Source organism: Cyanistes caeruleus, chromosome 31, assembly GCF_971803275.1.
Source record: "Cyanistes caeruleus chromosome 31, bCyaCae1.hap1.1, whole genome shotgun sequence".
In the NCBI taxonomy this organism is placed as follows: Eukaryota; Metazoa; Chordata; class Aves; order Passeriformes; family Paridae; genus Cyanistes; species Cyanistes caeruleus.
Window position 1 is genome coordinate 2,979,335 of NC_141731.1, and position 23,256 is coordinate 3,002,590.

Genomic DNA, 23,256 nt, shown 5'->3' on the forward strand with positions numbered 1-23,256 from the left:
TGATCCAGTATCAACATCAATCTGTTAATGGACAAAAAACCTCTCCAACAGTTTAAAGTTACAAAGTGGATGTTTAATCACAGCACTGGGCGAGGGCGGGAGTCACCCCTTAATACGCACTGCAAGCTGACAAAAGATTCCAGTGTCTATTTATTTACAAAAGTCTTGAATATCCAAAATACTAATACATATTAATACTAATGCATATGCATAATGCGAACACTTTCTGTTCCCCACTTTGGATTAAAATGCACGGTAATGAGTTTAAAAAGTCATTATGCCTGCATGGTTGGCTCCCCAATTTGAGGAGGGGGTCGTTTTGGTGAGGAGGGGTCATCAGGAGATGAAGGAAAATGGCTCTTCCCCACTCTCAACTTTCTACCTTTACAGTGGTTGACATTACAAATGACATTTGGTACAACTCCAGTTTCCTCCCTTGTGACTTGGAAATGGGTTTCCAGATGTAAGGTCTGTGATCTTCCTGAACCCGTTTATCAGTTTCTCTTTTCTCATTATAAGCACATCTAAACATACAATGACAAGTAATTTTTTACCTGAGATTCATTATCTCAAATCCTGCTTCTCACTTCATCATTAACTCTTAACTAGTTCCAGCAAGGCCTATCTCTAGCTAAGATCTCCACTTTTTCTAAAATACCTAATTTTTTAAAATTAGTGACTCTGAAGGAGGTTTCAGAGGGTCCTGGGTGGGCTGGGAGGGACTGGGAGGGTGCTTGGAGGGGATTGAAGTGTCTGTGAGAAGTTTTGGGGGTCCTGACCTCTGCAGACCTCCCAGGGATGCCGATAAACGCTGCCCAGAGCAAGATGCTGATGGGGATTGGAGTTTCTGTGTTGGGCTTCGTCTTCCTGGCACTGGGGCTCAGCTTCTGCCTGCGCAGGAAGGTGAAAGGGGGTCCTAGGGGTGGTGTCCTCCCCCCCGCAGGAGCGTGTGTGCTCTCCTCGGGCCCCCCAAGCCCAGTGTCACCCCCTTTTCTCTGCCCACACAGCTCCTGAGGCAAAAGCTTCTCGAGGATTGAAAGTCAACAATTCCCATTGTCATTCTGTATCCCCTTGGATTTTAATTCCCTTGCTTTTATCCAGGTGCCCACAGGGAGCCAGGAAGATGTGGAGCCTCCCAGCCACGTGTCTTCCCAACACGCATCACCAGGACCACGGATCACCAGGGCTCTGCCCAACGGGGGTCACTGGGGATCATCCAACGCCCATCCTCCCATGGGGGATGGAGCTGGAGCAGCGCACGAAGCTCTTCCCGCACTCGGGGCACTCGCAGGGCTTCCCTTAGTGGTGCCTACGTTGGTGTTGGGTCAAGGCTGAGCTCTGTGAGAAGCTCTTCCCACACTGGGGACACTCGTAGGGCCTCTCCCCAGTGTGGATGCGCCGGTGGATGGCGAGGTTGGAGTTGTGCTTGAAGCCCTTCCCGCAGTCGGGGCAGCGGAAGGGCCTCTCGTCTGTGTGAATCCGCTCATGTACAAGGACATCAGAGCTGGTCTGAAACCTCTTCCCACACTGGGGACACTCGTAGGGCCTCTCCCCAGTGTGGATGAGCTGGTGTGCCCTCAGGTTGGAGCTCCACCCAAAGCTCTTCCCACATTCCAAGCAGGTGTAGGGCCGTTCCCCTGTGTGGACCACCTGGTGTGTCATCAGGCCAAAGATATTTCTGAAGCTCTTCCCACATTTCCCACACTCATAGGGCCGTTCCCCAGTGTGGATCACCTGGTGATTCCTCAGGCTGGAGCTCTGGCTGAAGCTCTTCCCACATTTCCCACACCCATAGGGCTTTTCACCAGTGTGGATCCTCTGGTGCTGGATGAGGTGGGAGCTGTACCTGAAGCCCTTCCCACATTCCAAGCACTTGTGGGGCTTCTCCCCCAGCTCTGAGCTCCGGCTGGATCTCTGGCCATGTTCCTGGCACTGGGGGGATCTTTTCTCCTCACAGCTCCCTGGACTGGGTTTCCAGCCCCTCCTCATGCAGGATCTCTGGGGCTTTTTCTCCTCCTCTGCCATCTGGACACAGTTTGGGAATGAAAATTCCTGGTTAGGAGAAAAAAGAGAGGAGAGCGCCTTGGGGTGGGGGTTCCTCCATGCCCAAGTTCATCTCAGAAAGACATTGGGCATCTTGTGTCTGTAACAAAGCAAAGCACCAAGATTCAGCCCAAACATCAAAACAATGATGAAAAACTACCCAAACACCAAATTCAGGCAAAACCCCCTCCAGAATACAAAGATTCAGCCTCTGCAAAAAAAAAAAAAAAGCACCAATATTTAGCCCAAAAAAGTTCAGAAACACCAAGATTCAGCCCCATCAAAATCGTGGATCCCTTCCCCAGTCACCTCCAGGGCAACACTCCTGGGACTGCACATACAGGGAGGGTGGAACGTTGTCCTGCTTTCTCTTCCTTCTCCTCCACCTCCTCCTGTGGCCCTACTCTTCCTCACACTCCTCTTCCTCCTACTATTTCTCCCTCCTCCTGCACCTGCTCCTCCTACGTGAATCCTTCGACCGTTTTGTTCTTCAACCCTGCTTCTCCTTCCCTTCTCCTCCTGCCCCCAGGCCCAGCACCCACTGCCGCCTCCCTCTTCCCCCCCAGTCCCACAGCATCCCACCGCAGGGGCACGGATGCAGCTGGGCCAGCTCGGCCTGGGGCAGCGCTGGGCTCTCGGCCGCTTCCGCCCGCACTCGCTCCCCACTGCAGCCGCTCCCGCCACCACAGCGCGGGGGGGCCCGGCCTTGGCGCTCCCCCCTCCCACCTCCCCAAATTCCCCTCCAGGGGGGCGCCAAGGCCCGGGGAGGGCATAGGTGGGATCCAGGTAGAACCATTGAGGGGAGAAAAGGGAATGCTAGAAGGGCATCCTGGACAAAGGGATGAGGATCCCAAAATATCTCTCAAGGGTCCCTTGGGAGCATGTGGAGGTCGTTTGCACATTCTCCCAGAGGGAATTAAGGACATGGACACCCCGGGGGGGCAAGAAGGGAAGTCCAGAAGGGATTTAGACAACAGGGGATGATGGTGTTGGTGTGCTGGGAAGGGATTGGCTGAAGGGGAGTGTGCAGGAATGTGCTTAAGGAAAGAAGCAGCAGGAGGAATCCATGGGGTAAGAAAAAGGATGATGGAAAAGAGGAGGAAGAAAAAAACACCGAGGATTTAGATGTGTTTCAGAAGGCTCTTATCCTCAGAATTTGCCAGCTTACTAAGATCCTTTGTATCCCAGTTTTCAGGACAGGAAAACAAGGAGATGAGGATTTCAGGGGGTTTCTCTGAGCTGGGAGCGGCAGGAGCGGGCGCAGAGCTGCGGCACCGGGAGCACAGGCTGGGGGCCTGTGGGGAGCTGTGGGACCGGGCCGGGGCTGTGGGGCAGCCGGGGCTCAGCGCCGGGCGCTGCCTGAGCCCAGCACCCCCCGGGCAGGGCCGGCAGTGGCCCACGGCCCCCAGGAGGCTGCGGGACGCCCCGGCCGCTGCCCGGCCCCGTGGAGCTGCCGGCCCTGCCCGCCGGGGGGGCCGCCTTTGGACACTGCGGCAGGACAGGGACCGGCTCGGGGATACGGGCTGGGGAGGGGAGCCTCAGCACAGCCAGCACGAGGAAGGAACAGCTCACAAATGGCGATTAGACCTGCAAGGATCCACATGATCTTTTAAGCATTTCCTGCTGGGTCCCTGGAGACAGGAAGGATTTTGCAGAAAGCTCAGCAGCTGCCACAGGATGAGCACCCACAGGCACTGAGGGGGGCTGCAGCAGCGACAGAAGAAGCCCCTGCAGCACTTGCTCACAAAGGCTCAGCAGCTGAATGCAGCAAGGGATGAGCAAAAGGCCAAGCTGAAGGCAAAGGCCATGGCACAGTTCCTACAGCCCCTGAGGGATCAAGCCCAGGGCCCAAGGGGGCCCCAGCACCCAGGGGACACCCTCGGCCACAAGCACCTGGCACAGGCATTGCCCTCCTGGCCAGGGCACAGCCCACCCAAACAGCCCCTGGCAAGGAATCAGCCTTCCAGCTGCAGGGCACAAGGACACTGCAAGCACAGACAGCAGCACCCTCAGCACCAGCAAGTCCAGCCCTTGATGGACACGCATTCTTAGCGGTGGCACAGCTCCCATTCCACCAGGGACCCACCACACTGCAGCCCTTGGGAACATCCAGGGTGGCTCTGGATCCAGAGGAGACCTTTCCTGATGGACACAGGGGCCTCTCCATCCACTCGGAATCTTACACCTAAGGGGAGTAAATTGTTAAGGTATATTTTAATTATTAAGGCACTAAGTGGGAAAGATGAGCAGGTGTGTTGTATTCAGCCACTATTAGCAGATGTGGGGGATGGGTTTGAAATGCAGGAACTTTTATTTGCTCACAATTGTGATTGTAATTTACTGGGAAGGGATTTGATGGCTAAATTGGGATTGCAAATGAATGTTGCAAAAGGTGATACAGAGGCTGGTTCTGTTGTACCTCTGTGTCAAATGTCTGGCAGAGCCTAGGCTGAAGTGAACCCACAAGTGTGGGCAGCCCCAGGGAAATTGGCAAAATTAGATATGGAGCCTCTCCAAATCTCCATGAAGCAACCAGGACAAGAGGTGTCCAAAAGCAATCCCCTGTTCCAAGGGAGGGAAGGAAGGGCTCACAGCCTGTCTGCGAGTCCTGCTCAAGGCACGGCTTGGGGAGCCAGGGATGGCTCCCTAGAATGCTCCTATCCTGCCAAACAAGAAATCCAATGGAATCCACAGAATGCTGCAGGACCCAAGAAGAAGAAATGAGATGATGAAACCGAGGCACCCCACACTCTCAGATCCTTACACCAGCCTCAACCAGGTGCCCTCCTCACACTGCTGCCATTCACAACTTGATGCAAAAGATGCTTTCTGGGGATCTGCCCACTTCCAGAGGATGCAAACACAATTCTGCCTTGGGCTGGCAACAAGAGCTAGAAGGGAAAATGCTCAAGACATGGACGGTCCTTCTGCAGGGATGCACGGAAGCACTGGCCTGATTGGGGCAAGCCTTGCAGGAAATATCAAAGGAATTGACCTCACCTCCAGGGACTGGCTTCATGCAGGATGTGGATGACTTGATCCAGTCAGAAAAACAAGGAGAAGAGGTAAAGGAAGCCTCTGTGAAATGGCTTCATTTTCAGGCTAAAAAGCAGCTTTGAGTAGCTGAAAAAAAAGAAAGGGCAAAAGGTAGAGAAAATGGTTAAATATTTGGGACCTACGTTGATGGAAGTTTTGTCTTTTATTGACCCTGAGAGGGTTCAGGGAATCTCAGAAATAATGTGACCCAGTACTAAAATGGAGCTGGAACAATTCCTACAATTAACAGGGAATTGCAGGAGCTGGATTGAGGATTCTCTTTTCTAGGCAGAACATTGTGTGACTTCTTTAGCCCCAGAGAGTCTCAATGTTATGGTGTAGATGTAAGAAAGAGAACAAAACTTAACAAAATGAAAAAAATAAAAGATTGATGCCCCAGCCATGGCTCTTCCAGACTCAGAAATCTGAACTGCAAGGGAATATTAAACAGGCCACCCCTGAGCCTGCACTGAAGGCAACGCAGCAGCAGCCAGGGCTCCCCAGCGGGGGAAGCCCCTGCGCCTGCCCACAGATCCTCTGCTCAAATCCTCGGCCTGGCCACCCTCCTTTGCCATCTCCAGCCACTGCGGGACAATCCTTGCTCTCACTCTTGCAGCTTCAGGCCTTTCTGTGCCTGCCCTCGCCACAGCTGCTGGGGAAGGCACCGGGACAATTCCACTCTGCCTCTCAATTCCACTCACACTCTGCCCTGCCTGGGATTAGCTGCTGGCAAAATAGACCAACTTGAAAATGATTTAAAATCTTATTTCTCTAAAGGGACTTGGTTTGCCTTTGCCTTGGGGAAAGGAATTTTAATGTTTCTTTTCTACCACTCAGCAGAGATGAAATTAACATCTCAACAGACTGGGAATAGCCCAAAAGATTCCCCCCAAGATAACGACCATCAACAAAACATCAACACCCAGCAGCAAACATCAACCAACACCTACCCCAGACACTGCCCCAGGCACAGCTGGAGACACCTGGTCTGGAAAAGGCTGAGCAGGAAATCCAGGAGTGCCCACCTAATTCCCATCACAGGCACAGAAATCCAGGTGCAACAGGAAACCAAATCCTAACAACTCCACACCTTCAAACCAATGAACATTAAACCAAGGGATTTCTATGGGGTCAGACTGTATAAATTTAGAAAAATCTAGTCAAACTCGTGTGTCATGGAATGATTTTCTCTGCACACCCAGCCTAAGTGTGCATGAAATTATTCCTGTTGCACATCCTGGCCAGAATCAAGTAATGCCTTATTTCTCTAAAGACACTGTTGAATAGTTTTTGCTTTTCTCAGTTTCAGTGAAAGGATTACACCGTTAGAGTAATTTTTTCTAATAATTTTACTTCTCTATTGTCGGTTCTGTTTGGGCCAGTGGTGTGAGAATCAGTTTTTAGTCCCAGGAGAATAAAAAGAAAACACCTGATTACTTTCGCAGTTTTGTTTTATATTTGAACGTGACACTTAGTGATGACAAAATGATGGCATGAGTTTTTCGATGTTCACCTTTAAGCTGCACTTTGAAAACTAGAAGAGCTTTAAAGTTGGTGCTTTAACACATAAACAATTATTAGAATATTGTTTAACGAAAAATAAATAGCAGATCTGTGGGGGGCCACGTGTGAATCACGGGATGTCTGCCCTGGAAGAGAAGCTTTGTTCCAGGCAGCCAGGAGAGGAGCTTTAGAAATGCAAATTAACACTGATGGCCCAAAGCCTGCACAATGGCCCAGGGGCTTCCTGCCTGCAGGAGGAATTGGGCTGATTCCAGGAAGGAAAAAACAGAGGCAATGAGTGAATCTGCTTGGAGATAGGGCCAGGGACTTGTACATAAGGAAGCAATGGGAGAAACCATCAGTTTCAGAAAATGTTACTAATTGACAAGGACTGCTGCTCAGACCAAGTTCCGCTACATTCCTGAACTTCCAGAAGAACAAACATTTAACAGAGCCAGGAATATCGGGTGTTATACAAAAAGGACATGCAGCAGGCGGATCGGGAAGGCTGAACCTTCCAAGCTCCTCCGCCAGTGTTGGGCAAAGGGACAGGGACATGCGGCCGGGAAAATCAGGACAAAAACGAGGCCGCGTCCTCCAACACCTGGAGAGAGCGCACGGCAAATGCCCCATGGCCTCTCCCTTTGGGCAGCAATAAAGTCACTTGCACACCACTCCTCTGGCTCCTTGGGCCACACAGACCTCTGGCGCCGGGAATTTTCCCGCCCGGCCCCGGGCCCAGCGCAGCCACCTCCGGCCTCCCAACACGAAGCGGGACGAGCCAGCGCTGCTCCGCCACCGCCTCCTGCCGAGGCCCCAGCGGCAAGGAGACCGCGGGCAGCCGCTCCCGCAGCGCCCTCAGCCCAGGGCCAACACGGGCCGGCCACGGCACAAGCCACCCGCCACAGCCCCCTGCCGCCCCCTCCCGGGCCCGCAGCGAGCCCCGAGCCCCCGCAGAACCGAGCGCGGCTCCCACCTGCGATGGCCGGGGCCGCCTCCGAGCTCCGCCGCCGCCTCACCGGGCTCCGGCCGCTGCTGCCGCCGCTGCCGGGCCCGCACAGACGCTCCGGCAATGGCGGCTCTACTGCCCCACGGCCGCCCTGGGAGCGCCAGCGGGGCCGGGCTTGTCCCCTCTCTGCCCAATCAGCGCGCGGCAGAGCCACGAGTGACGGCAGCAGCAGCCAATCGCAGCCAGCGGCGGGCTCTGTACACGGCACAGCCCCGCCCCGCGCTCTCAGGGCCCGCCCCGGGCTGCGTGAGGGGAAAGGCGGGGACGAGGAACAGCCCTGGAACGGGCCCGGCCCGAGCCGCCATTGAGCTCCCAACACAAACAAAGTTCTCCGCAGCTCCCGGCTCACCTTGCCCAGCCCTGGCTGCTGGGTGCCTCCGGCTCAGCGGGAAACTCTGGAGCCTCATGCACGTCTAATTAGGAGCATCAGTGCATCGCTTTGATTTCCCCCAAAAAAGGGGACCCGCCCTCCAAACCCCTTCAGCTGAGTGGAGGAGAGATTTCTTGCAGAAAACTCCCAAGAATACCAAAACCAAAGCGAAGTGAGCCAGGACCCCCCAGCAGCGCCTCTCTGCCGTCCCAGCTGAAGCCCTCGCTGGCTGCTCCAGGCTGGAGCGGCACACTGGGAGCACTGGGAAGGGGCCCCGGCTCGGGGCGCAGCCCCCGGGGCAGCCCCACGGCCCCCACGGCAGCTCCAAGGCTCCGCCAGCCGGGATGGAACGTGGGACAGGGAGCAGGGGAAGGGACGGGGATACCGGAGCTGAGGGAAGACGAGGGTCACCGGGGGCACTTCACAAGCATTTAATGCAAAAGATAAAATCATAAGGGAGACAAAAGCAACAGCACCTGTAGCACCATAGCACAGGGCCACACAAGGACATGTCCCACTGCTGTGGGGTGATGCTGGCCCGAGTCCAGGCACCCACCACAGCTGCTCTCTCACTGCCCTCCACAGCCACACAGGGAGAGAAAATTTAACCAAGGGTTCATGAGTTAAGGACCCGAGACTGTTTCCTCATCAAACACAGTCATGGGCAAAACAGCAGATATAAATTGAATTTATTGCAAATAAGTTCAGAGCAGGAGAATAAGAAGACCCTTAAAAGCACCTTCCTTCCACCCCTCCCTCCTTCCAGCTCTGCATCCTAACCTGGCAGTGCAGGGATACAGGGAATGGAGCCATGGTCAGTTCATCTCCCAGGGCTTTTCCTGCTGTTCAGGGACAGGAGTCATTCCCCTGCTGCACTCTGGGATCTCTCCCACCAGAGAGGTCTCCAGGAACTTCTCCAACCTGAGTCTATTCCATGGAAGCAGCCCCCTCACAGTGCTGAAGCGTGGGTCACTCTGCCATGGGGTCAGACCTTCCATGACAGGGGGCTCCAGCAGGGGCCCCTCAGTCCACAGGTGTCCCCTGGGGTCACAGCCTCATCTCAGGCATTCCACTGCTCGGGCATGGGCTTCTCCAGGGGCTGTGGGGGGATCTCTGCATTCTGGTGAATCTCCAGGGGCAGTCAATCTGCAATTCCCATTGTTGCTCTGTGTTCTGATGGATGTTCCTGCCCCTGTGTTCATCCAGGTGCCCACAGGGAGTCCGGAAGATCTGTTTGGTCAAGGTTGAGCTCTGTGAGAAGCTCTTCCCACACTGGGGACACTCATAGGGCCTCTCCCCAGTGTGGATGTGCCGGTGCCTGATGAGGGTGCAGTTTTGTGAAGCCCTTCCCACAGTCAGGGCAGCGGAAGGGCCTCTCCTCTGTGTGAATCCACTGATGTTTGATGAGACTTGAGCTCCTTGGAAATCTCTTCCCACACTCAGGATGCACTGGTGTGCCCCGAGGTTGGAGCTCCAGCTGAAGCCCTCTCCACACTCCCCACACGTGTAGGGCTTTTCCCCTGTGTGGATCAGATTGGACATCTCAATGAAGCTCTTACCACATTCCCCACACTCACTGGGGCATTCTCCTGTGTGGATGTTCTGGTGCCAGATCAGGTGGGAGCTGCGACTGAAGCTCTTCCCACATTCCAAGCACTTTCCAGGCTTATCCCCTGTGTGGATCCTACGGTGGTTAATCAGGACAGAGATCTTCCTGAACCTCTTCCCACACTCCCCACACTCCTAGGGGCTCTCCCCAGTGTGAATCACCTGGTGCCAGATCAGATGGGAGCTGTTCTTGAAGCCCTTCCCACACTCCCCACACTCCCAGAGCCATTTCCCAGGGTGGATCCTTTGGTGTTTCCTCCACTTGAAGCTCCAGCTGAAGCTCTTCCCACATTCCAAGCATTTGTGGGGCTTCTCCCTGCCATGAGCTCTCTCCCCCAGCTCTGAGCTCCGGCAGGATCTCCAGATGCCTTCCTGGCACAGGGGGGATCTTTCCTCCTTGCAGCTCCCTGGGCTGGGTTTGCAGCCCCTCCTCATGCAGGATCTCTGGGGATTTTCCTCCTCTTCCTCCATCTGGCCATGGCTTGGGAATGACAAATCCTGATTTGGGGGTAAACAAAGTGGGAGTGCCTTGAAGTAGAGGCTCCTCCTGCCTAAGTCCATGTCTCGAGCTCAGCAGGAGTCTTGTGTCCATGATAATCTCCAAAATATCAAGATTCAGCCTCAAAAAAAGTCTCCCAGGATTTCCCCATCTCTTGTCTTTCCTATTTGGGATTCCAGAGGTTTCCCTTCCCTGGGATGATGGGGGTCCAAGGGCTCCAGGGGTTCCCCCTTCTCTGGGGTCCTCCTTAGCGATGATCCAGAGGCTTTTGGGGGTCCATGGGGTCCCTTCTCCCCTGATCTCTGCTTTGAGATCCCAGGAATCCCAGGAGTGTCTCCTCTCAGGCTCCCACCTCTCCAAGCTGCCAGGGTCCCCCAGCTCCGGGATCGCCCCTCTCTGCTCTCCCCATTCTGGGGGTCCCAGGGGTTCCTCTCCTCTGCTCTCCCAGGGCTCCCCAGGACCAATGTCCTCCCCAGCCAATACTGGGCAATGGCCACGTGGACCCCAAAGATCTCCCAAGGGGCTCAGCTTTGGGGTCCTGCAAGATCCAAACCTACACACACAGAGGATAAAAACCTCCCAGGGACACCAGACAATATTTGGGGCTCAATTCCACAATCTGCAAGTTCCAAACACACTCCAATAAAAAGACCCTCTCAGGGACCCCCTGACAGATTTGGGACCAGCTCCCCCTCCCTGCTCACCTGCAGGATGAGGTGGGGGCGATGGGCCCGTGGCCGGGGGTGCTGCGGACACAGAGGGCACTGGAACCTCCAGCTTCTCCTTCTATTCCTGTTCCTGCTCCTCCTTTTCCTTTCTCCCTCCTCCTGCTCCTCCTCCTTCCTAATCCCACCTCCTCCCCAGTTCCTGCTTTCTGTATATTTACAGTGAAGAACCTTGCTTGTTTTTAGAACTAGAACAAAGATTCCAGATGGAACAAGCCTTGCTGGTTTTATTCAGCAGTATCAGTGACTACAGGTCGTGTTTGCTTTGGTTTGGTGCTGTCCTCGTTCCTCCTCAGTGCTCAGGCTGGGCTATGGGGTGTCCTTGTTTGCTGCATTTTCAGAGTTCCTCTTGGATCCTTTGGGCAATAGGCTGTGCCCTGGGAGGATTCTTTGTGCTCCTTTGTGACACAGGAGAAGCTTCCAGGCGGTTTTTGCGTGAGCGGCTGCTGTGGTGTCACAGGAGCGTTGCCACGTCCCCGTGGTGTTCCCGTTGCTGTGGGACACGGAGGCCTCAGTGTCCAGAGCGGCTCTGGGCGCCTGCTCGTTGCCAGAGGATCCTCCTGCCCGAGGCATTCTCAGCAGCCAGCCCAGCCCCTGACGGGTGTCCTTCTGTGCTTGCAGGGGTACAGTCTGCAGACGTGTGCAGCGCAGCCAAAATGATGCAGCAAGTGGTTGCTGCAGTTGGAACTCTGTTCTCTGTGGCTTATTCGGGGTATTTTTTAACCCACTTGGCACGTAAGTTGAGGTTTTCCCTCGGTGCAGCCTCTGTGGCTTTGGGCTTGCTGTGTGCTTTCTGTTCTTCCACTGGAACGGAGTTGACTCTGTAACCAAATTGCCCTGAGGACAGGGTTGGTTTGGGGGAGCTCCTGCCAGCAGCTGCAGCTGAAAAAGGGGGTGTCTGCAGCCAGCGGGGCGTGCACAGCATTTGCAATGAGGCCTGGGGGGGTTCTGTTCCCTCAAGCAGGGAGTCTGTGGCAGCGGAGCCTGGAACTCCCTCCGTTTGCTGCTCCAGCCAAGAGCTGACACAGCCCAGTATTTTGTGCTGCTCTCTTGCTTGCTGTGTGAAGGGCCTGTGGCTCCTGGAGGGATGCTGTGAAAGCAAAATGCTCTCTCGGGCTTGCCTTGCTCATTTCCCACCACAGGCAGTTTTTTCCTAACAGCATCTGGTTCACGTTCCCTCTCCCGTTGCAGGGCACCTCACGCGTGGATCCCCAGCAGCTCCTCCTTCGGTGAGTGGCAAAGGAAGCTTTGGTGTTCAGAACTGTGCAGCAAGTTGTGAGCTCGGCGTGTGGCAGCCGAGTGCCAGCCTGGGAGGCTGAAGGAAAGTTCCTGTCAGTGTCTTTGCAGCAGCAGCAGCAGCAAAGAGATCCCTGGCAGTTTTCTCTGTTTCTGCTGAAGAGCTTTTGAAGAGCTGCAGGACTGGTTTTGCAGGCAGAAGATTGCTTGCTGGCTTTAGCCATGCTGGAATATGGAATTCCCAACAATAAGTGGCAATGTGGGCTTTAGCCCATTGTTAGTTTGAACAGCTCTGAACCCTATTTCTGCTTAGTGCAGCTGGATGTGTAGCTGAGGATAAAGAAGGTGATAACTGAGATAGAACTTCTCGTCCCTCACGCTCCCGTCTGTCCACAGGGCACCAAAGCAGCATCAGCACCTCCTCTGGCTCCCTCTGCTTGCAAAGAGGAGGCCAAAGAGGAGGAAGAGAGCAGTGAACTTCCCGCTGTTCCGGGAGACGAGGGAGAACACCCCGCAGTTTGGGAATACAACGGCGAGGCTCCCGCGGTGTGGGACAAGGACAGTGGACATCTCCCGGTGTGGGACAAGGACAGTGGACATCTCCCGGTGGGGGACGAGGATGGTGGATGTCCCCTGGTGTGGGATGAGCATGGCCAAGCTCCCATGGCGTGTGACGAGGATGACGGCAATCTGCCGGTGTGGAATGAGGACAGAGAACGTCCTGTGGCTTGGGAAGAGGAGGGTGAACCAGCAGCATTTTGGGAAGAGGATGAGGAACCTGCACTGCTTTGGGAAGAGGATGAGGAACCTCCCTCTGCTCCTGAAGAGGACACCGAAGCTCCCTGTGCTGCAGGATCCTGGGCTGAACATTCTGACAGCAGCACAGCCCTGCAGCCAGAGGGGAGCGGGGAGTGGAGCCTGATGCAGCTGAGTACGTCTGCTCTGTTCCTGTGTGCCAGAGCAGGGTGCTGTGTGTGTGTCTCAGCATCAGCTGCACCCAGGGTTGCTCTGCAGCTGAATGGCACAGGGTCATTTATTGTCCTTCCCAGCTGAGAGCAAGGGGCTCCCGGCCCCAGGGAGTGGGGCTGCATTCTGGCTCTCATCTGAGAGGGAGCATCTTCCCCCTGGTTTCTTTCAGGGAACACCGTGAGCGTGGGGGAGCCTGCCGAGAAATACCTGGAACTGGAGCAGATTGGCCAAGGGTAAGGGCAAGGCAGTTACTTCTGCACAAGCAGGGCCCAGGTATTTTGCTGGTGCGGGATGCAGTGAGAAGTCAGGAGAGCTCCAAACCCCTTCAGACACTGGGGTACAATGCTGCTGCCTCTCAGTGCTGATCAGAATTGATAACTGTGGTCAGAAGGCACCTTGCATGGCAGAGGGCTGGTGGCTGCTCTGCTGTTGTTTGAAGGGTGGATGCACTCGGGTGTTTTGTGAACGCTGCAGGCAGCAGAGATCTCCTGTCTGGGCTGCCTTTCACTGCCAGGGCCTAAAGCGCTGCTTCTTTCTTCTCTGCTGTTTTGTCTCCAGGGCTTTTGGAACCGTTTCCAAAGGACTCGACAGGGCCACGGGAGGAGAGGTCAGTGTCAACACGCCCAGCACGTCTGGCATCTCTCGAGGGCTTTCCCCTCTGCTGGGAGCTGTGGCTGGAGCTGTGGGGCCCAGCAGAGCTTTCCTGCACAGGCTGCTCCTCTGAAGGCAGAGCAGGGTCAGCCTGCAGAGCACAGCTGGGACAGACTTGGTCCTTCTCAAGTGCCCAAAGGAAGGCAAGGAGGGCAGCGGTGTCTGTCAGAGCAGGACACACTGGCCTGGTCTTCATGTCTAAAAGTGTGAATGCATCAGCTGGTGGAGACTGAGGCCCAATTTACCTTCATCCCAGCCTCAGACAGGAACACTGTTTAGCAGTTTTATCATCCTGAGTTTCATCAGGATACCTCAAGGCCTAATTAAGGAGAGATCCTGCTTGGGCTCAGTTTGGGGTTTTAGTCCTACTGCAGCTGTCCCCACAGAGACAGGGAGAGAAATGAGAAGATGGATGTGCAGAGCAAAGCTCTCTCCTAAACCCTGCAGCTGTGTTTGGGTCTGGTGTCAGTGGCAGCTGGGACAGGGATTATCTGAGCAATGGATGTGCACGTTTGCTTTGTTGTGCTATCCCAAACAGAGCAGGGACATTTGAAATCATGGCCAAATGCCATAGAATTGCTAAAGGGTTCCCGGCTGTTTTGCTCTGTGTGCACAGAAACAGAATTACCTCCTGCTTGCAAAATGTGTTTGAATAATAATCCTAAGAGTGTTGAGGCCATTTGAGAAGACTGTAGGTGCAGAGAATGTTGTTATAGCTTTGAGGCTGACAGCTGAGGGAGCATTTCTGCAGAGCTTACAGAGCCAAATGTCTCTGGCCATGAGTCCTGTAACAGCCCCAGCGAGCAGAGCAATGGGCTGTGGGAATGGCACTTGCTGAGCTCTGGTGTCCCATCCCAAGGCAGTTTGGCACAGCCCGGCTCGCTCGCTCCAAAAAGACTCGCTCCGTGTTTGCTGTGGCCTCCTGCCACAGACTGCTCCAGTTAAAGGTCTGCAATGTCCCTTCAGGTGGCCATCAAGAAAATGAGCCTCAGAGGGCACAACAGGGGACGAGCTGTGAATGAGGTCGTGGTCCTGAAGGACAAGAAGAACCCCAACATTGTCAACTCTCTGGACAGGTGAGTGCTTCAGGTCTTTTCCCATACACGGGCCCTGCGTTCATCTTTCCTGGCATCCCCAGTCTGTAGCCTGTTCTGAAAATGCCTGACCCGGCCATATCTTCCCAGAACAACAGCCTGGCACTTCACTCCTTCCATGTGCTTTTGTTGCTTTGCTTTGGCTTTTTCTTCAAGTTGACCCCATTTGCTGTGTTTTACAGCAAGTGCTGATAAACCCTGGTAGAAATTATTTTCCTTGGCTTCTTCTTCCCAGCCCTTTCCCATTGCTGCAGGTGACAGGAAGACCAGGTTCCTGTTTCCAGAAATGCCTCATTTTCCCATTTTTCAATGGCCTTGCCTATTTCTGAAGGGACTTTGTGCAAGGTTTTCCAAGCATTTGACTGCTTTTGCCCCAAGTGCTGCACGGCCTCCTCCCCTGGATAACTCTGGAAGTTGTGTTGCCTTGTTCCGGAGGGAATGGTGGAACTGATGAGTTCAGATGCTGAAGCAGCTGGGGACAAGTGTTGTGGTTCCACATTGAGCTGGGCTGTTCCTAAAGTGCATTTTTCACCTGCTTGCCATCTAAGGCCTCTCCTTTCTCCCGGGTGCCTCCTTCTCCTTTAGACTGTGCAGATTCCAAGGCCTGTGCAGCCTGGCAGGAATGTCTCTCCATCTGATTCTGTCCTCATTGACAAGTGACCTGGGAACAAAACTCCACTCTGGGCTTTTCCCTGGGGGAATTGAGCAATGCACATTCATCTCTGTGCCATTGTTCTCCTCTTCCAGCTTCCTTGTTGATGGAGATCTCTGGCTGGTGATGGAATACATGGATGGAGGAACTTTGCAGGACGTTGTCAGACAGACACGCATGGCTGAAGGAGAGATGGCAGCTGTCAGTCAGGAGGTGAGGGATCCTGCTTGTGCTTCCCATGGCTGGGACACCGTGGTCCTTCCAAAGAGGCTGTGAGAGCAGAGTGGCTCCATGCTCAGGCCTTTGTTTCTGTGTTGTTTTTATGAGCTGGAGAGGAAAAAGCCTCTGAAGTGAATGGCCTGCAAATATCACTGCATTTCTACTCTGTTCTTGTCCTCTTCCCTGCTGTTGTGGTACTCTCTGTCTTTTTTGGATCTGATTTCCTGTTCTCAGCTTTGCCTTGAACCTTTTGCCTGGAGCTTGTCTGCACTGCACTCCTGGGCTGTCACAGCAAAGTTGCTGCTGGCAGAATTCTAAACTGTCCTTTCTTGTGTGATATATTCCGGCCTCTGATTTTTCCCCTCGTGTTTCTTGTTGTCTCTCAGTGTCTGCAGGGCCTGGATTTCCTCCATTCCATCCGGGTGATCCACAGAGATCTGAAGAGCTCCAACATCCTTCTGGGAATGGACGGCTCTGTCAAGCTGGGTGGGTGTTCCTGGCCAGGCACGGCGCTCCCGGGGTGCGGCTGTGGGGCTGCTTCCCAGTGAGGGCCAGAGCCCCACAAGTGCTGCTGGTGGCACTGCCCGGCCCCTGCTGCCAGCTGAGAGCAGCTGCCCCGTGCAGAGAGCTCAGGAGAGGAGCAGGCTGTCAGGAGTGCCTTTGCTCTGGGAATGGCCCTCCCAGAGGGGCAGGAGTTGCAGTCTAAAGCTTCAAAGGAAATCAGTAAAGCCAAGCATGAAAGCTGAGGGCTTCTTTCAGGGTCCAGTTCCATCTTTCCTTGGCTACAGCCCTGAGGACATTTCCAGCTGGATTCAGCACTGCATTCCCAGACTGAGAGTGGGGAATCTTTGTGCTTGGTTTCCTCATTGCAGCTGCCTTTGACAGTGCTTGTTTCTGTCCTCAGCTGATTTTGGCCTCTGTGCTCAGCTCAGCCCTGAGCAGGACCAGTGCAGCTCCATGGTGGGCACTGCTCACTGGATGGCCCCAGAAGTTGTGACCAGTTCTCCTTACGGCCCCAAGGCGGACATCTGGTCCTTTGGCATTGTGACCATCGAGATGGTGGAAGGAGAACCTCCTTACTTCCAGCAAACGGGGGCCATGGTAAGAGGCAAATTCTCCAGGCTTTGCAGAGGCCTGTGAGCACAGGGTGACCCTGCACTGGGAGGAGCAGCTGGAGGTTTCTGCACATCGCAAAGGGAATTCCCACAGCACCTGAGCCTGAACACAGACAAATATTCTGCAGCCTCCAGCAACAATTTGCTTTGGGATTTAAGTTGTTGCAGCTCTTGTGAGGATGACCCAAATACATGAAGCAAGTGCATCAGCTCTAATGTTGTCTTGTACAAAACCCCAAACCAGCGACAACACCCACACCCAAACCCAACAAGATTTCTGGAGGAGTTTCTAAAAGAGGTTTTGTGAGATGAACTCCCCCTGGCTCTTCTCACTGGGAAACTTGTCTAAAACATGAAGATGATTGTTTAACATCCCCACACTCTAACATATTTCTTTCCTTCCTTTTACTTTCTCTGTGTCACCAAGCCTGAGCTTTCAGCCACACAAACCTGCTGTTCCTTGCCTGGCAGTTTCTGGCATGGGGCAACAGGAATGCTTTTACTTGAGGGTCAGTGGCACTGCAGAGATGCATTTGATGTAAGAATCCCTTAAAATAACACAGGCAGACCACACTAACTCTTGAAAATGGCCTGTAAAGCTGGCGTCTGTATTTGGAGAAGCAAAATGGGCTATTTCTGATGGAGGTTCCTGCTGACAAAGTCAGCCAATGCAGTCGGCTCTGAAGGCAAGATCATTTGGATGTTGCAATGGCTGTGGCTGCACCAGGGTTTGGGTTTTTTGGCTGGCCCAGAAGAATGAGCTGTGAGCAGCAGCATCTGTGCCAGGGAGGAAAGTGCCCGGGGAGCTGGGGCAGAGAAAGCGGGCTGGATGTGAGCACGTGTGGGTGTGGAGGAAGCTGTCAGAGCGCTGTGTTTGCTTTTCCTGCAGGCCCGCGCTCTGATCCGGCAGAACGGGAGCCCGCAGCTGCAGGAGCCCAGGCGCCTGTCGGCTCTGCTGCGGGACTTCCTCGAGTGCAGCCTGGAGCCGGACGAGGAGCGGCGCTTCTCTGCCCAGGAGCTGCTGCAGGTGAATGCCAAGCGGCTGCGGGGGAAACGGCAGCGCCAGGGAGGGCTTTTCTTGTGGGGCCCCCCTCCCATCATCTCCAGTCCCGCTGCTTTTCACACGCAAAGCCAGCAGAATCCTCGCCTGCTTTGGCTTGGCAGGCTCCTGTCGAGCTCATCTGGAGCTGGTGCCCCGCCACGAGCGGGGACATCTTCAAGCACATCAGGTGGCTCAGAGCCCTGCCTGACCTGAGCCTGGATGTTTCCAGGGAGGAGCCACCTCCCACATCTCTGGGCTCCCTCTCTCAGTGTTTCCCCACTCTCCTGCTACAGCAATTCTTCTTTACATCTAATCTGAGCCTGCTTCCCTCTCTTGACTTTCAAACCATTCCCCTTTGTCCTGTTGCAACAGAGCCTGTGAGGAACTTGAGTCTGGAAAGTAACAGTTCATTTCTTTCTTTTTTATCCCTTGGGCAGCACCCATTTTTGTCATCAGCCAAGCCTCTCTCCAGCCTGACCCCTCTGATCACTGCAGCAAAGCAACTGAGGGAGCAGCGCAGGAGGAGATGAAGCACAGGAGGCCAACTTTTCGTTATAGTAGTTAGGACAAGTAGTTAGTAATGTTAGTTAACACTGTTAGTTAGTTAGAGTAGGTTAGGACAGCCTGTTTGTTATGGCAGTTATTTGAATAAAATCTCTGTTAAACCTCCAGTCCCTTGAGGTGTCCTGTCCTTCTCCCGCTGTGACTCAGCTGCCCGGAGCACTGCGAGGGGAGAGCGGGCCCAGCCTCGCCCAGAGCTGAGCCCCAGCAGAGCCTGGCAGAGCCCAGAGCAGCCTCGGCATCTGCAGAGTCAGCCTGGAAGGAGGCGCTTGGAGCCTTCTGGGCTGCAGCCGGCTCTTGCTTACAAACTGTGTGCGCTGGAAAATGCCTCTGGTTCTGCGGGAGGGCAGAAGGGGCCCGGGGAAGGCCCAAGTGCTCCATGCAAGGGAAAAACCTGCCCTGTGTTTGTGATAAAGAACTATGTTGTTGTTGACCTTCGCTATTATGTGTTGGCTTTTCCAAATTATTATAATCACAACGATTTTGATATAGCACAGTTTGTAATCACTTTTAACTGCTTTTGATATAGTAGTGTTATAAATGACTTTCAAATTTCCAAACAATCAAATTTAATTAATTGATAACATAGCTTAATAAATTGGATACAAAATAATAAAAGAATACAATTTAGTAAAAAAGAGATACAATTTAGTAGATATAATCAGATACATATTTTATATATATATATATGTGTGTGAATATAATTGGCCTGTGGTTACAAATGCTTAAGGCATAATCAAAATCGACCGGGGTGTGGGGGGGTCTTCTCGCCTCACCTCACATATGAAACAAAGCACTTCAAGCTAAACTTATATACTGTATGCTTATACATATTCATTAATGTTTCCCATAAGTTTCCTCCTTTTTCTGGTTTTACTGACCATTTCTTTTCTAAACTACATCCTGTACCTTAATTTTGACATGTAACATCTGCAAAGGGGTACATCTGCTTTATAACACTGATTCTTGATAGTTTCTAATAATAACTTTAATAACAGTTACAATTTAGTTAGCACGAATCAATTCCATTTATTACACTGGGAATGGGGAACCCCTGCGCTTCCATTTCTGGGTGAACCCTCCTTCCTGGGCACAGAGACCCCCTTGAACGTTCATTTCGGGGCACCAGGACCCCCTGGGACCCCCTTCCCCGGCCCCAAAAACCCCTGCACCCCCTTATCTGGAACCTGGAATCCCCTGAACCCCCATTCTCGGGAATGGAAACCTCCCAGAACCCCCATTTCTGGACACCAGGACCCCCCTGAACCTCCATTTTCAGGCACCGGGACCCCTTGAGCCCCAGAACAGAGGAAGGGACCCCCCTGAACTCCCATTCCGCTGCAGCAGGACCCCCGTGCATCCATGTATCCAGGGCTGGAACCCTCCCAAACCCTCCATCCTCACACCCTGGGACCCCCCTGCAGCTGAGCCAGGCTGTTACCCCCCTGCTTTGTTGGTTTAACCCAAAGTTATCTCCTCCCCTGCCCTGCCCATCATTGTATCCCAACCCCTTTTTCCAGCACCTTCCCTATCAATCTTGTCCACCCTGCCCCTTGTTCCCAAATGTTCCCTGTCAATCCTGCCTTATGCCAACCCCCTGCTTGGACGTCCCCTTTGGAAATCCCCTAATCCAAGGCACCCCATTGGTCCATGTGTCCTATTCCCCTCCCCAGGATATCCCTCACTGGTTGAAGTTTTGTATCCACCCCTGAGCCCTCCCCATATATAAATTGCTGTACACTTGTATTCTGTGTCTTTTGTCCCTGGACCCTTGGGCGGTTAAACCTTTCCCTGAACCCCAATATGAAAGACCTTCCCCCCATTCTTGCCTCCACACTGTGTCTGACAGCTGTTAAGTGCTGTAGAGCATTGCTCTAAGCCACACCTCGGGTCATCCTGCTCCTGAGGTGTGTTCCACTCCTGGCGTGGAGCTGAGGAAGAGCTGACCGGCCTTGGCACCATTTCACACCCAGCTGATCCCAGTGTGTCTCCACTCTCTCCCAGTGCCCTCCAGCGTGTCCATCTCGCTGGTGGCCTTGAGCTGGAGCCAGCAGCTCCTGGTGCTGCTGGAAACTCCCCCGGCAATGCGGGCTCAGCTCCAGCTGCCAGGTGGAGCACGGCAGCCTGGAGCACCCCCTGAGCCGGCACTGGGGCACGGCCCGGCCCCCACAGCGCTGGGAGCAGCGGGGGAGGCACTGGGGGGGCTGGGAGGGGGATTGGGGTGTACTGGGAGTGTGGATGTTAACTATGAGCAAAAGTAGGGAGCACAGTGCCTGTAGAATAGCAGGCTGCATAACTTTCTCAGTCCCGCCTGAGAAAGTGGCCGGGGAAATCATGGGGAGGAATTAAAACAATCCTCAGAGATAGAGAACAGCCCTGCAGGTGCTGTTTGTCAGTTTCGTGTTTTCTTGCAAGAGAAGGTCGAGGGGTGGTGTACCCCAGTGACCAATGATGGTGATGTGTTAGTTCACTGACCAATAAGAGTTTTAACTTTCTATACTTTCATGTATCGGTCTATAAAAAAAGATCTGAGGTAATAAACCTTAAGAGCTCTCCTGTTCAACTCACAAGAGAGTCTGTGTTGTTCTTCTCACCGTTCCCAATAGAGCGACACTGGGAGTAACTGGGAGGGAGTTTGAGATAGAGTGATTTAAACTGGGAGAGGGGTTTGTGGGCCAAGAATGGCTGAGAAGGGGATTAAAGGTTATTGGGGAGGGTGGGATGGGGTTCTGGGGGTCCTGGTGGAAACTGGGAGGGAGTTTGGGGGTGCTGGGTGTAACTGGGAGGGATTTGAGTGAGCCTGGAGGGGCTGGATGGAGACTGAAGATTGGAAAGCAGAGATTGGGATGTGGTTCATTGTGCTGGGAAGAGACTGAGAGGGTTCCTGATGAGTCCTGGTGGGGCTGGGAAGGAACTGGGAGAGGGTTTGGAGGTCCAGGGGCAGGGCATTGTCCAGGGGGGCATCTGGGAGGGGGCTGTGGGATCTTGATAGGGACAGGAGGGGCTTTGGTGGATCCTGGGGAGGCTGGGAAGGGACTGGGAGGACATTTCAGAGGTCCTGGTGGGGTGGGTGAGAGTGGAAGGGTGCTTGGAAGGGCTTGGGGTGTCTGTGAGAGGTTTTAGGGGGGATCCTGACCCCTGCAGACCTCCAGAGATGTTGCTGTACACTGCCCGCAGGAAGATGCTGATATGGATCGAGGGCTCCATGTTGGGCTTCGTCTTCCTGGCACTGGGGCTCAGCTTCTGCCTGCACAAGAAGGTGAGGGGGGGTCCTGGGGGTCATATCCTCCCTCTCCCGGAACGTGTGTGCTCCCCCGGGGCCCCCAGCCCAGTGTCACCCCCTTTTCTCTGCCCACAGAGCTCCTGAGCCGCTGGCAGCCGCAGCCCATCCCCATGGCTTCAGGCCCAGCCAGGACCCCCCGCTCCATCCCTGGGCTGATTTTGGAGAGGTCGTGTGCCCCCCCAGCCCTGCTGTGACTCTGCCCTTGCCCAGCTGCTCCCAGTGTTCCCAGTAAAGCTTCCCAGTTCGCCCCTGTCCCGTTTATGGGGGACAGTGGGGAGGGACTTGGGAGACCCCATGGGGGTACCCTGTCAGGGACAGATGCTGCCCCAGGATGGATCAGGACCCCCGTGTGTCCCCCCGATCTGTCACCCTGTTCTGGGGACTCCTTGGGAGACACCAAACTCCAGCATGGCACCCAGCAAACCCTAAAAAGGGCTGGGACCCCTGAAGCGACCAGGGAAATTTGGGGAGGGGGCACATGGGTGGTACCTGGACCATGCCAAGAGCCCAGCGCTGCCCCAGCCCGGCCTGCCCCGGCTCCTCCTGTGGGATGTGAAGGAATTGGAAAAATGGGGATCCAAGGCTGGGCGCTGGGCTCAGGGGAGCAGAAGAGATGGAGGAGGAGGAGGAGGGCAGAGGAAGTAGCGGGAGAAGGGCTGGAGAGGAGAAGGAGGCGGGATGAAGAAGAAGGAGGAGTGCCACTCATCCAAACCCAATATGGAGCTCCCATGTGCCCCTTGTCCTCTGCACTTCCACCCCGCCCCACTGCCACCCAATCCACCACGCCACCCCTCTGCTTGGTTTTGGGAGTTCCAGGTCCCTCCTGCTCTGAGCCTCCCATCCCCCACTTCACTCAATTCTGGCAGCTCCTGGCAGCCTTTTCCTGGGCAGAATCCCAGAGTTTGGGAATTATGAGGTGCAGTTCTGGAGGAGTGCCGCGCCGGTGTCAATGGCAGGGGTGCCACGACTACCCTGAAGAAGCCGTCCTGAAAAGGACTGTCCAGGGGCACAGGCACATCCTCTGCCCAGTGAGTGGTCTCAGCTCAGTGGCAGCGTGCAGGCGACAGGGAGAGAGGCTAGGGAGCTGTATGGCATTCCACTGAGAAATAGCCTTTATTATAGCAGGGCCCTCAGTGAAGCGAGCCAGTGACAGCAGCTCTCTGAACAGGGGAAAACTCGGGGTATTTATAGAGGAGAGGGGCGGGGGAAACTGGGATACGTGTATCAGGGTGGATTGATAGGGAGGAAAACCAATGGGGTGTAACAAATTAACATGTTCAACTCAAAGGCCTCTGGGAGTGACACTTTTTCTCTCCATGAGAGAAAGTGTCTCACCTAGGGAGAAGCTCTCCAGGGAAGAGCCAAAATCTCTGAGCTGGCAGGTTCTTTGGGCTCCACAGAGGAGGACAGCGCTGTCTGCTGTGGCCTCTCAGCTGCCCCCCACACCCTGGGGGTGCTGGGATTTCCCTCCTGGGCACAAGGACGTTCATTCCCTTCCAGGAGCCCAATGCCCGGCTGGGGCTCCAGGCCAGGGGGTCCTTGAGCAGCTGCCCCAGAACCTCCGCCAGGGGCTCCCAGCGCAGCCGCAGCCGCTCGGCCTGGGCTCCCCAAAGCCCTCAGCAAGCCCCAAGTCCCTGCCAG

The 23,256-nt window shown here is 54.4% G+C and overlaps 2 protein-coding genes across 2 annotated transcripts; one reads left to right on the forward strand and one right to left on the reverse strand.

Moving 5' to 3' along the window:
- Nucleotides 1–382: 382 nt before the first annotated feature.
- On the reverse strand, nucleotides 383–2,143 carry LOC111945435 (uncharacterized). Its single transcript, XM_086866604.1, has 2 exons — nucleotides 1,735–2,143; nucleotides 383–1,650 (listed from the first exon to the last, which is right to left on the reverse strand). The coding sequence occupies exons 1-2, from the start codon at nucleotides 2,023–2,025 to the stop codon at nucleotides 1,300–1,302; spliced, it is 642 nt and encodes a 213-aa protein (XP_086722730.1). The 5' UTR covers nucleotides 2,026–2,143; the 3' UTR covers nucleotides 383–1,299.
- Nucleotides 2,144–10,927: 8,784 nt separating this feature from the next.
- On the forward strand, nucleotides 10,928–18,440 carry LOC147648725 (uncharacterized). Its single transcript, XM_086866516.1, has 11 exons — nucleotides 10,928–11,528; nucleotides 11,985–12,022; nucleotides 12,426–12,960; nucleotides 13,168–13,231; nucleotides 13,557–13,605; nucleotides 14,616–14,725; nucleotides 15,491–15,608; nucleotides 16,001–16,100; nucleotides 16,519–16,715; nucleotides 17,619–17,756; nucleotides 18,209–18,440. The coding sequence occupies exons 1-11, from the start codon at nucleotides 11,000–11,002 to the stop codon at nucleotides 18,299–18,301; spliced, it is 1,971 nt and encodes a 656-aa protein (XP_086722642.1). The 5' UTR covers nucleotides 10,928–10,999; the 3' UTR covers nucleotides 18,302–18,440.
- The last annotated feature ends 4,816 nt before the right edge of the window (nucleotides 18,441–23,256 follow it).

Bases quoted from the DNA above. Each gene is read 5' to 3' on its own strand.
- LOC111945435 (XM_086866604.1), bottom strand. From the start codon at position 2,025: ATGGCAGAGGAGGAGAAAAAGCCCCAGAGATCCTGCATGAGGAGGGGC. The intron at 1,651-1,734 runs GTGATCCACACT...ATGACACACCAG, and splicing joins CCAGCCTGAGGAATCACCAG to GTGGTCCACACAGGGGAACG.
- LOC147648725 (XM_086866516.1), top strand. From the start codon at position 11,000: ATGGAACAAGCCTTGCTGGTTTTATTCAGCAGTATCAGTGACTACAGG. The intron at 14,726-15,490 runs GTGAGTGCTTCA...CTCCTCTTCCAG, and splicing joins ATTGTCAACTCTCTGGACAG to CTTCCTTGTTGATGGAGATC. The intron at 16,716-17,618 runs GTAAGAGGCAAA...CTTTTCCTGCAG, and splicing joins TCCAGCAAACGGGGGCCATG to GCCCGCGCTCTGATCCGGCA.